Below are 13,667 nucleotides of genomic sequence, written 5' to 3' on the forward strand. Positions count from 1 at the left end.
CCCCACCCTTTTCTTCTGGAATACCTTTGACCGTGCCTTGAGAATGGTGTTCAACAGTAGCCTCTTTGTAAAGGTGTCTTGAATATGTTTGTCTTGTCAGGCAGAGGTTAAACACCTTTATTCTGTGTTCCTTTGGCTCTTTGGACACCCATTTACTATAGCATATATAATATTTTATTATAATGATTTGCTCTATGCCTATCTTCTCCACCAGAGTAAGAACTAGCTCCTCCAACCAAGAATTCTGCCATTCACCTTCGTACTGCTAGTGCTTACCTAATAATTGTTAAATGGTGGTTGTTGAATAAATTAATGAGTGAACAAAAGAAAGAAAAAAATTCATTAATGGCTTCATGTTTATAAAACTGAATCTAAAAGGAAATAATGAATTATATTCTAATGGTTGGAGCAGAAGTATTTTTTTAAATGTTTTGTGCTTGCATCGCAATCTTTCCACATTACATTAATCGTATACGTAAAACCTTTCTTTGATCTAGTCATCTGTTATCATGCAGTTTTCATAATCCCTACCACCACAAAATATACCATACTCTGGACTCCAGAGACACCAGCTTCAACTTTTTTTTCAGTTGATTCATCTTTAAAGAGTCAGAGTATCTTGAATTTGATGAATGCCAGTACAGCTGTTTGAAAATAAAAATCGCTGCATAAGTGCTGAATGTTACTGTTGGTCATTAATTATCACTATACATAGCTCAAATGATTTTTCTTATTATAGACATGAAAGTTATTTTTCTAGGCAAGAAAAGAAACTTATTCATAGTATTTTTAATCTCAAATGGGGTATTAGTAGTATATAGCATATATATACTCAAGGATATATACTGGAAATCTTTATCTTTTCCTTTCTATTATGCCTTGTGGATATAGCTGTATATGTACTTTTGTACAGTTAAGGCTACATTTCTTTACACCAAAATTCTTATACCTATATTACAAATTTCAAATTACATTGTTGCTTCAATGAATTTTTCTGGAACGAAACCTTCCAGTGGATTCAGGATGGTGTGGAAGAAGTCCTGATCACCTCAGTAATGGGGTTGGTCCTAGAAGAAGTGAAACAGACAGTAACATTATCTCAGATGTTGTTTTCTGGGGTTGGGAGAAGAAAAAGAGAGACTCAAGATTCTTCTTAGACTGGTCAGGGCTGGGCTGAGACGTGTATACATGCCCACTAGCAGACAGGGTACCATTAACGAGGGAACTCCGAATTGACAGAGCAAGAAGAAACAGCATGGTAGGCAGAATATTGGTCCCAAAGATGTCCATGTCCCAGTCACTGAAATGTGTTGATATTTTACTTTACATGGCAAAGGAGAATGCACATCACAGATGGAATTAAGTATTTAGCTGTTCTTGAAATTAAAAGTTTTCCTAAATTATACAGAAGGACTCAATGTAATTATAAAGATCTTTATAGGTAGAAGAAGGAGACAGGTGAGAAGGAACAGGATAATGGTAGCATGAGGACTCAGCCTACTGTGACTGGCTTTGAAGATGGTGGAAGAGGGCCGCCCGCCAAGGGATGTGGGGAGCTTCTAGAAGCTGGAAAAGTTAAAAAAAGGAAGTTTCCCCTATGGACTCCAGAAGGAATGCAGCCCTTCTGATTCCTTGATTTTAGCCCATTGAGACCTGTTTCAGATTCTGGACTACAAAAGATAATAAAGTAATGTAATATTATAAAGTAAAAAGATTATAAAGTAACACAATAAAGTAATATAAGTTTTAGTAATTTGTTAGAGTACTGAAATAGCAACAGGAAACAAATACACTACTCTTTCTACTTATTGAATGTCATCTATGTTTTTGATGTGTATATCAAATTGAAGATTACTCTTACCTACTTTTGATAAATTGAAGGTTGACTAAGATAGCACAGCTAATAAGTTTCTGAAAAGTGCAGCTTGCCTCTTATAAATGCTTGAGGAAGAAATTGCCCCACCTAGCTATGGATGGAGTGGAAGAAAGAGGGCTAAATCACAAAACACAGCATCATGTGTCCTGTATTTTTTCCTACATTTTATTATAAAGTTTATTTCTGAATTTAACCTCATTAAACAGTGTGCATTTTGATTACATGATTTCAGAGTGGTATGGTCAGAGCATAAAGAGACTGGGTCCCAGCTCTGAGGTTAATTAATTGATCATTTTGAGTATCTTCCTATATCCAGTAGGGATAGCATCAGATTAGATTAATAAATACAAAAAATTAAAGTGACAAATATTGTCGTATCCATAGTATTACTACTTTGTAGGCTTTAGAACATTTCTTTAATGTATTGGCCTCTTTCTGACATATTGAAAAATTTGAGAAATCATTTTCACTCTGCCAGTTGATATGCTGAATCAGTGCACAAGGAAAACAAAAGACTTTCCTAAGTGAATGTGTGATACATAGATGTCCTTCACATGCACTTTTTCAGTTCATCAGCTTCCATAAATCTGTCTATTTGCAATGTAATATTCATTCCTCTTTTAATAGAAAACTTGCCTTAAGATGTGATCCACAGTTCCTTATCTCTTAAAATAAAATAGACTTGCCGCATAACATGTAACTGTTTTCTGAGATCCCATATTGTTTACCTGGCAAAATAGTTTACATCTTTATTATTGAATTTTAAGGATAGGAAATCCCCATTTCACTTATTGAGATATAGGGACTAAAAAGTATATAAACAGAATTCAAGTAGCCTTTTCAAATGTTCTGGAGACAATTCTTTCACTTAGAAAAGCTAGTTCAAGGAACATCCTAGACAATCACACTTGACATTAAGGAAAGTACTCTTTTTCTGAGCATGTGCAGTTCCACCTCTTCTAGCTACCTAAGCACTAATGACCATTCAGGCCACTCAAAGTGAGCTGTCTTTTACTGTCATTCCACTTGAATATTTTCCCCTGTTTACTAAAGGTAGACATAATGAAAAAGATTAAAACAGGGTCACAGATATTGGCAGAATCATAAGAAAGCATTTGATCAAACCATAGTTTCACAAAATAAATTAAAGTGTATTGTGTGACTGCTACTCTCTTGTGTGTCTGCTACTTTCTTGTGTGTAATCTCTAGCCTAGGAATTCATGTGATAAATATTTCATAAACATGAAGAATCAACTCTTTCCTTAAAGTGCGATTTAAAAGCACTAAATATCATTCTTATTAGCTAAATTGGTATTTCCTGGGCCATTTCGAATAAATCTTGGGTTATTGAAGCAGGCTTTATTTATTTATTTATTTTTTTCAGACAGTCTCACTCTACTGCCCAGGCTGGAGTACAGTGTTGCAGTCTCGACTCACTGCAACCTCTGCCTCCCAGGTTTAAGTGATTCTCCTGCCTCAGCCTCCCAAGTAGCTGGGACTACAGGAATGAGCCGCCATGCCTGGCTAATTTTTGTATTTTTAGTAGACAAGGGGTTTCACCATGATGGCCAGTCATGAGGTTGGTTGCCATAGTCTTCGACAGCTCTACCTCTGTGGCTTTGCAGGGTACATCCTCCCTCCCAGCTGCTTTCATGGACTGCTGTTGAGTGTCTGCAACTTTTCCAGGCACACAGTGAAAGCTGTCGGTGGATCTACCATTCTGGGGTCTGGAGGATGGTGACCCTCTTCTCACAACTCCATTAGGTAGCACCCCAGTGGGGACACTTCATGGGAGCTCCAACCCCACATTTCCCTTCCACACTGCCCTAGCCTATGATCTCCATGAAGGCCCCGGCCCTGCAGCAAATTTCTATTGGGCATTCAGGCATTTCCATAAATCTTCTGAAATCCAGACAGAGGTTCCCAAACCCCAATTCTTAGACTTCTGTGCACCCACAGGCTCAACACCACATGGAAGCTGTCAAGTCTTGGGTTTTGCACCCTGTAAAGTCTTGTCTCGAGCTATACGTTGGCTCCTTTCACCACAGTTGGAACATCTGGGACATAGGGCACCAAATGCCTAGACTGCACACAGCATAGGAACCCTGGACCAGCCCATGAAACCACTTTTTCCTCTTAGGCCTCTGGGCCTGTGATTGGAGGGCTGCCATGAAGACCTCTGACATGCCCTGGAGACATTTTCCCCATTGTCTTGAGGATTAACATTGGCCCCTTTGTTACTTATGCAAATTTATGCAGCTAGTTTGAATTTCACCTCAGAAAATGGGATTTTCTCTTCTCTCACCTTGTCAGGCTGCAGATTTTCCAAACTTCTATGCTCTATTTCCCTTTCAAAATTGAATGCCTTTAACAGCACCCAAGTCACCTCTTGAATGCTTTGCTGCTTAGAAATTTCTTCCACCAGATACCCTAAATCTTCTCTCTCAAGTTCAAAGGGACAAAATGCTGCCAGTCTCTTTGCTTAAACATAACAAGAGTCACCTTTGTTCCAGTTCCCAACAAGTTCCACATCTCCTTCTGAGACCACCTTAGCCTGGACCTGGTTGTTCATATCACTATCAGTAATTTTGTCAAAGCCATTCAACAAGTCTCTAGGAAGTTCCAAACTTTCCCACATCTGTCTGTCGTCTTTTGAGCACTCCAAACTATTCCAACCTCTGCCTCTTACCTAGTTTCAAAGTCACTTCCACATTTTGGAATATATTTTCAGCAATGCCTCACTCTACTGGTAGTAATTTACTGTATTAGTCTGCTTTCACACTGCTGATAAAGACACACCTGAGACTGGGCAATTTACAAAGATAAGAGATTTATTGGATTTCTAGTTGATTGTGCCATTGTCCAAGACTATAGCAACCATCCTTATGACTGGCCATCATGGTGAAACCCCTTGTCTACAAAAATACAAAAATTAGCCAGGCATGGCGGCTCATTCCTGTAGTCCCAGCTACTTGGGAGGCTGAGGCAGGAGAATCACTTAAACCTGGGAGGCAGAGGTTGCAGGGAGTCGAGACTGCAACACTGTACTCCAGCCTGGGCAGTAGAGTGAGACTGTCTGAAAAAAAAAAATAAAGCGTGCTTCGATAACCCAAGATTTATTTGAAATGGCCTAGGAAATACCAATTTAGCTAATAAGAATGATATTTAGCGGTTTTAAATCACACTTTAAGGAAAGAGTTGATTCTTCATGTTTATGAAATATTTATCACATGTGGAGGCCTCACAATCATGACAGAAGGTGAATGGCACATTTCATTTGGTGGCAGACAAGAGAATAGAGTTTGTGTAGAGAGACTCCCCTTTTTAAAACCATCAGATCTCGTGAGACTTATTCACTATCATGAGAAAAGCACCGGAAAGACCTGTACCCATGATTCAGTTATCTCCCACTGGGTTCCTCTGACAACATGGGAATATGGGAGATACGAGATTAGATTTGGGTATGGACACAGAGTCAAAACATATCAATGTATCAATAAGAAACATTGTATTTTAAAGGCATTCCTATTTGTCTCTATATCCATTGCTTGAGCATGAAATAAGCAAGCAGGGACATTTCTTGCGTTACTGGGAGTATAGATGGTTAATGTGGGGCATGGCTAATGATTCATAGACTTGCAGGAAATGTTATTTTCACCTTGGAGCCTCATAAGAAAACACTTGACCCTGCAGGAAGAATTTTAAAACACGCCATTTCCTCCTTGCCATGACATACAAAATATAGACACATAGCATTCAGACTATCCCAATCTCTCTTAGAGATACTTTATACGGTCAAATAACGCGAATATTTTGTTCAGTAACCACATTGAAGAGTTTCAAGTTGTTTACAATTTGATTCTTAAAGGTATAATCTTATACAACAGTTATACTGACTGTGGAATATTTTTCATGCAGCACCAATCATGAGCTAGGGTTTCATTCCTCAATTGCAGCTTCAATGTTTTCTGTGTTGTGCCACTCAACAAGGCTATTTTGATGGTTTCTTCAGATTTACGTTAAAATCATGCTCCATTTTAATTTTTTGGTATTTTTGAACCATGCTTTCCTTATGTATCTGATTTGGTTTCTTTTCCTTCTTACTTCCCTCCTCCCCTCCTTCCTTCTTTCCTGCCTTCTTTTCTTCCTTTTTATTAAGATCCTGATTGCCTTTACTTTGTAACTTTTCAATAAAAGATATTTATTTTCATCCTATTCTTTATAGTATACAGATTCTTACCTACCTTTGCTTTCTTTTGGAAATAATTGCATTGTTCTTTTTTTAAGTATCTAAGATTTTCAAGTTTTATTTTATTTTGTTCATTCTCTTTAAGCTTTTAATTTTTAATTTTGTGGGTATATAGTAGGTGTATATACTTATGGGGCACATATGATTTTATGATAAAGGCTTGAAATATGTGATAATCACATTAAGATGAATGGGGTATCTGTCATCTCAAGCATTCATTCTTGGTGCTACCAAAAATCTAATTATACTTTTTTGGCTATTTTAAAATGTACAATTACATTATTTATAGAGTCACACTGTTGTATTATCAAATACTAGACCTTGTTCATACTTTCTTTTGGTTTTTTTTGTTTTTTTGTTTTTTTTTTTTTTTGTACTCATTAATCTCTCCACTTCCTCCAACCCCCACTACCCTTCTCAGCCTCTGGTAACTATCATTCCACTGTCTGTCTTCATGAGTTCAATTGTTTTTATGTTTAGATCCACAAGTAAGTGAGAACATGTGAAGTTTGTTTTTCTGCTCCTGGCTTATTTCACTTAACATAATGACCTCTAGTTCCATCCATGCTCTGGCAAATGTCAGGATACAAATGACAAGATCTTATTCTTTTTATGGTTAAATAGTACTCCATTGTGTATATGTGCCACATTTTCTTTATCCTTTTAACTGTTAATCAACAGACGTTGCTTCCAAATCTTGGCTATTGTGAATAGTGCTGCAATATACATGGAAGTACATAGATCACTTTGATATACTGATTTCCTTTCTTTTGGGTGTAAACCTATAAGTGAGACTGTGGGATCATATGGTAGCTCTATTTTTAGTTTTTTGATTTATTTTATTTAGTTTATTATAACAAAAATAACAAAATTGGAGGAATCACATTACCTGACTTCAAATTATACTACAGAGCTATAGTAACTGAAACAGCATGGCACTGACATAAAAATAGACACATAGATTAATGGAATAGCATAGAGAACCTAGAAATAAATTCAAACTCTTCTCCATAGTGGGTTGTAATGATTTAAATTTCCACCAACAGTATACAGGGTTTCCCTTTTCTCTACACCCTTACCAGCATTTGCTATTGCCTGTCTTTTGGATATAATCCATTTTAACAGGGGTGAGAACATATCTTATTGTAGTTTGGGTTTGCATTTCTCTGATGAGCAGTAATGTTGACCACCTTTTTATATACCTGTTGGCCATTTATATGTCTTCTTTTGAGAAGTAACTCAAAAACCATATGATCATTTCAATTAATGCTGAAAAGGTGTTTGATAAAATTCAACATCCCTTCATGATTTAAAAAAAAAAAAAACCCTTTAAAAAAATCTAGGTGTGGAAGGAATTACCTCAACAAATAAAAGCCATATACAACAGACCCACAACTATCATACTGAATCAGGAGAAATTGAAAGTGTTTCCTCTAAAACCTGGAACTCAACAAGGATGCCCACTTTCATTAGTTATTCAGCATAGTACCAGAAGTACTAACTGGAGCAATCAGATAAGAGAAAGAAATAAAGGGAATCAAATTGGGAAGGAAGAAGTCAAATTAGCCTTGTTTGCAGATGTATGATTTTATAATTGGGAAAACCTATAGGCTCCACCAAAAATATAAAAACTGATGAGCACATTTAGTAAAGTTGCAGGATACAAAATCAACATGCAAAAATCAGTAGCATTTCTGTATGCCAACAGCAAACAATCTAAAAAAGAAACCCAGAAAATAATCCCATTTATAATAGCTACAAATAAAATTAAATGCCTAGGAATTAACCAAAAAAGTGAAAGATCTCTGCAATAAAAACTATAAAACATGAAACTATAAAATTATGAAAGAAATTTTAAGAGGACACCAAAAAATGGAAAGATATTCCATGTTTATGGATTGAAAGAATCAATACTGTTAAAATGTCCACATTACCCAAGGCAATACACAGATTTGATGTGCTCTCTACCAGAAATAGAAAAAACAATCTTAAAATGTATATGTAGTCACAGAAGACGCAGAATATCCAAAGCTGTCCTTAACAAAAATAACAAAATTGGAGGAATCACATTACCTGACTTCAAATTATACTACAGAGCTATAGTAACTGAAACAGCATGGCACTGGCATAAAAACAGACACATTGATTAATGGAACAGCATAGAGAACCCAGAAATAAATTCATATATCTAAAGTGAACTCATTTTTGAGGGAAAGGACAATCTTTTCAATAAATGGGTTTGGGAAAACTGAATATCCATATGCAGAAGAATGAAACCAGACTCCTATCTCTTGACATATTCAAAGATTAAATCAAAATAGATTTAAGGCCTTAGTCTAAGATCTCAAACTATAAAACTACTAGAAGAAAACACTGGGGAAACTCTCCAGGACATTGGACTGGGCAAAGATTTCTTTAGTGATATCCCACGAGCGCAAGCAACCAAACCAAAAATTGACAAATGGGATCACATCGAGTTAAAAAGCTTCTGTACAGCATAGCAAACAATCAACAAAGTGGAAGGACAACCCACAGAATGAGGAAAAAATTGCAAACTACCCATCTGACAAGGGGTTAATAATTCAGAATATATAAGGAACTCAAACATCTCATTAAAAAATCTAATTATCTCATCAAAACATGGATATATGATGCATTTTTCTTTAGGTCTGTTGATTTCACATTCTCTGGAGCATCTTACTGCCTTTCTATTTTCTTTATTTCTCTACTTTTATTTAAACTCAAGTTTTGTAAAGGTCTCATTCATTCTCTTCACTTGGGCATCTCTGCATACATCCACTTTCAGTCCTCTACCCTTCTGCCCTCATCTGGACTGGTTGCTTTCTATTTATGCTACATTACAATTTAGTGACTTCCTTACACTTCTCTTCTGAATCACAACGACTGTTTTCTAGGTGCCATATTCAGTGGTGTGCAGGTAAAAGTTTAACATTGGTTCTCGAAACATACGTATAAACTAATTCTAATTTTTAGCATTTTCTGATTTTCATTTTGCAAATATTCCCATCATGACAGACATCAAGTTCCCAACTTGAGGTCACTGACCATAGAATGGGGAAGAGATGCCTCCTTCCCACCGCCCCCAACCAAGGACAGAATCTCCCCAACACCACAAATTAGAGCCATTTTAACAGAGATGCTTTTAAAGAACAGTCATCCATTTTCCAACTTAACAAAGCAACTTGGATATAATTTCATCTTATTTGGGGTCTCTAGGTCATTATTATAAACATCACAGTCAAGGGCAAAAAGTTGTGTCTCTAGAGATTATGACATTTAGAGAGAAAATACTAGCCAGTAAACCAAATGGCTAAATAACCAAAATGCAAGTTAGATAGAATAATTAGGTAAAAAATACAATGGTATTTTGTTTATTTTTGAAGTCTTTGTTGTTGTTAGTTAACTTTTCAAATTTGTAATAATCAAATCTAGTTTTCACAGTTTGTATAGTTGTTACAGCTGCCTTTCTCCATATTCTTGACATGCTCCTTTCTCTGTTTTTCATGTCTTTTTATTTGTACTCTTATTTCTTCCCACCTCAATACATTTTTTTAAGTTCTCAGGGAATAAATATTAATAAATAGAGAGAGTGCCTTGAATATAAAATTCACATTTTCTCATAAGTGGCATTAATTTGGCTTCTCTTTCATTACCTGTGTTTTCTTTAATATCATAAAAGAGAATGCAATCCATGCATCCACTGACACAAAAGAAAATGAGTTTTTCTCTTTGAAAGTTCACCTTAAAGGTTTTTGTCATGCACAACTGCTTTAAAATAGCGTTGTTTTTCAGAATGAATGGCCTGAATGGCCTGAAGCTGCTCTTCAGGGTTTCGTTCTTTTTTTTTTTTTTTTTTTTTTTTTTAGTATTTAATTGTGTTTGGACATTTAAAAAATACATATTGGTATCACTGATGGGCCAATAAATAAAATTCTGCATAGAATGGTTCCCAGGAACTAATTTTTAAAGAAAGGTTTCTAGGGACTAATTAGAGTCACAAGCAGAGACAAGCAGGAGGTAAAAAAAAAACACTGTGCTGCTGCTTCTTTCCTTATTCTGATATTTTGCGTTTTAGCCATTTCTGAACATTTATGGATTCAGGAGATGAATCCTGAATGCATCCTGAATCATATCACGCCATAATCAGGAAATACCCGTGAAATGAATGTGAATCTGGTGTGGTTTTCTTCAGGCGTTCGCTCTCTTCTCTTTTCCTCCATAGCTTGCTGAAGGCAAATCTTGACCAAGATAAATTCAGCTTACTGGATAGAGGACATTTCTTTATGTCCAAGAAAATTAAAGCTATTCAAGCATACACCTGTCACATAACTAGAAAAATACCTAGGGTGCCAATTTCATTTCAAAGCTGCAGTTTCCAGTGCCATCAGTATGGCTAATCACTGGATCATTTTATTAGAATTACTATTTTATCAATACAAAACTAGAAAAATGTCTGAAATGTATAATGATTCGTGACCAAATACAGCAGGTGATATTGTAAAATTTTTCAATGTAGAATACAAGAAATATTGTTCAAACATGATAATGGCATTTTTGGTATTCACTGGACCATATGAAATGCATCTGTTTCATCATAAATGGTTGTGTATATATTGACACATTTTATAATTGTTTTAAAATGTCAAGATGTATGTAATACAATTATAATAAGCTGTGGCATATCTAAAATTGTAATGACCTCATAATTTCTATTTGGTATTCTAAAAGGATGCTATCTAATCCAAGATGAATTTTCTTGTCGGTATATGATCTCAATAAAATGCGATTCAAAGGGTTTAACTCTAGTTTTAGATCAGAGTCTTGAGCCCAGAGTAAGTAAATGAGTAAGCTTCGTTTTGAACAGGTAGTTAATCATTATCAGCATTGGCAATCTAAGGAAAGGAAAAGAAAGAGAACAGATTTGGCTAATGTATATTTCACACAGGAAAGGGGGGATAGGCAGGAATTTTTGTTTTTTGTTTGTTTTCCAAAATTATACTAGTTCTAGTGTCACAAGCCCGGAGTTCTTTTTGATCCAATGATGTTATACTAAGCCAATCGTTTTATTAAAAATAATGATATGAAATAAGCCAATCACAGAAAGACAAACTTCACATGCTCTCACTTATTTGTGGGAGCAAAAATTTGAAACAATTGAACTCATGGAGATAGAGAGTAGAATGATGGTTACCAGAGGCTGGGAAGGGGAGAAGAAGATAAAAATGAGGATGGCTAATAAATACAAAAATAGAGGTAGATCGAACGAATAATATCCAGTATTTGATAGTACAACTGGGTGATTATAGTCAACAATAATTTATCACATATTTTAAAACAATTAAAATAGTGGAATTGGAATGTTCCTAACAAAAAGAAAAGAGGAATGTTTGAGGTGATGGATACTGTAATCATCCTGCTGTGATTATTACATATGTATGTCTATGTTAAGACATCACATGTACCCAATAAATATATATACATATCATGTACCCCTAATAATTAAACATAACTTTTAATATAAAAATAAAAATGATGAACTTAAAACATTAAAAAATCTGTCTGGAATTTCTACTGTAGAAAATGATTTAAGAAGTGTATCTCTAACTCTCCAGATAGATTTAAAATCTATTTATACTTGAAGTTATAATGCTCAAAACTATCTTAGTATAGTTTCTGAGAGAAGATGAAGAAAACAGCCCATGAAATAAGAATGAAAATTCTAATAATAATGGTGACAAAAAGTGCGATTGAAGTTGAATATGCAGATTCCTGCAGCCATGAGATAAAGATTAAAATAACATGATGATGCTTGGATTAGATACTAATGAACTTTGTTTTTGTTATTGTTGTTGTAGATCTCAGCATTAGAGAGGCAGATCTTTGACTTCCTTGGTTTCCAGTGGGCTCCTATTCTTGGAAATTTTCTGCACATAATAGTTGTCATATTGGGTTTGTTTGGAACCATTCAGTACAGACCTCGATACATAATGGTGGTAAGTCTTATTTTTTCATTTCTCCTCATATACACAATGCAACATTTCTATAAGAATATAAATAAAATATTTCTAAGTGGCCCCTTCTGATATAATGTGACATTGCTTTTCTAGCCCTCAAATATTAAATTTTGTTCAGAAGTGATTATCTGTGGAAAATACAATGTAATGAATGTTGTACAGTGAGATCAAAGCCACATGCTCAAAAGTGTGTGATGACATGGTGTCCCTCACAATGCAACTGAATTCAATTTTTACATAGAAATTCAAAATAGGTTTTAGATACTGTAGGAGGTCTGCTTATCATCTTGGTTATAGAATAGTTAGATGCAATGTACATTAACTATCAGTGAATTAATTTATCAATTGACTGAAATGTCAATTTCACTGACATTTGTCGCTAACTCCAAAAAGCAAATCTGTCTAGCATAACTGTTTAATCACTGAAAACAAGAATATATTTTAATTTTAATTGATTTAGGACATTACAAGTGCATGTATGAATGGATATTTCATACACATCCCTAATGTATTTAATACTGGTTGGTATTGAATATATCTCCATTTGTCAAGATAAATTTGAAACAGATATCCAAAACATGGATAAAACATATTTTTTTCCAAGAAATGTAATATTGCGAGCTCCTGCCACTACAATTGAGGAGGCCTCTCGGCAAAGACTATTAGACAAACCTCCCCAAATCGCAGAATCAAAGAGCAATAATTCCCTTCCAGATAGCATCACACTATTAAGGTACAATTTACTACTTCTGTATTTATTTTTAGAATACAAAAACAACTTTGCCACATAGTATTCCTTTGCTCATGAAAGTTTATTTTGGCTAAGGTGCAAGGTGGAACATGTACATTAGGGCAGCCATTCCCAACTTTTGACACCAGGGACTCATTTCATGGAAGATAGGTTTTCCAGAGGTTGGGCGGGATGGTTTTGGGATGAAAATGTTCCATCTCAGATCATCAGGCATTAGTTTGATTCTCATAAGTAGCCACAGCCTAGATCCCTCATGTGGGTAGTTCACAATAGGGCTTGTGTTCCTATGAGAATCTAATGCCACACTGATCTGACACGAGGCAGACAGAGCTCAGGCAGTACTGGTCTGTGGCCTGGAGATTGGGTACCCCTGCTTTAGAGGAATACCATGTTCAGTCTTGGGTTCTAAATGGACCTTATGTGCTTCTCTGGCTATAGACAGTATCAAGCAGTGAAATCGTATTTACCCATCACAAGATATTGTTGTAAAATCAATTATTTCCTATCTGTTTACTCCTCGGTCAAATGTATTTTATTTTACTTGTAAATTTTAAAATAAGATTTTTGTCCTAGAATTACTTACATCTTTGTTATTTCATGGGTGATAATATAATCAAGCAGGTTTTAACTCACATGCAGATGAATTAGAAAATTTGTTTAACATTTTTTGAAATAAGATTAACCTTGAAATTAAAATTTGCTCGAAACTGCCTTTAAAAATTTTTAAAGGGTCAAGTAAATTGAAAAGTCCACAAT

General features: G+C 35.2%; 1 protein-coding gene across 2 annotated transcripts in view; it reads left to right on the forward strand.

The window, feature by feature from the left end:
* Positions 1 to 13,667, forward strand: part of NKAIN3 (sodium/potassium transporting ATPase interacting 3) — a 739,166-nt gene that overhangs the window by 303,852 nt on the left and 421,647 nt on the right. For both annotated transcript variants that reach the window (XM_023222387.1, XM_023222386.3), the window contains exon 2: positions 12,002 to 12,139. In XM_023222387.1, the coding sequence (XP_023078155.1) occupies positions 12,002 to 12,139 (138 nt within the window). The remainder of the gene's footprint in view (positions 1 to 12,001; positions 12,140 to 13,667) is intronic.

The sequence above is a fragment of the Piliocolobus tephrosceles genome, chromosome 7 (genome assembly GCF_002776525.5).
Source record: "Piliocolobus tephrosceles isolate RC106 chromosome 7, ASM277652v3, whole genome shotgun sequence".
NCBI classification, from domain to species: domain Eukaryota; kingdom Metazoa; phylum Chordata; class Mammalia; order Primates; family Cercopithecidae; genus Piliocolobus; species Piliocolobus tephrosceles.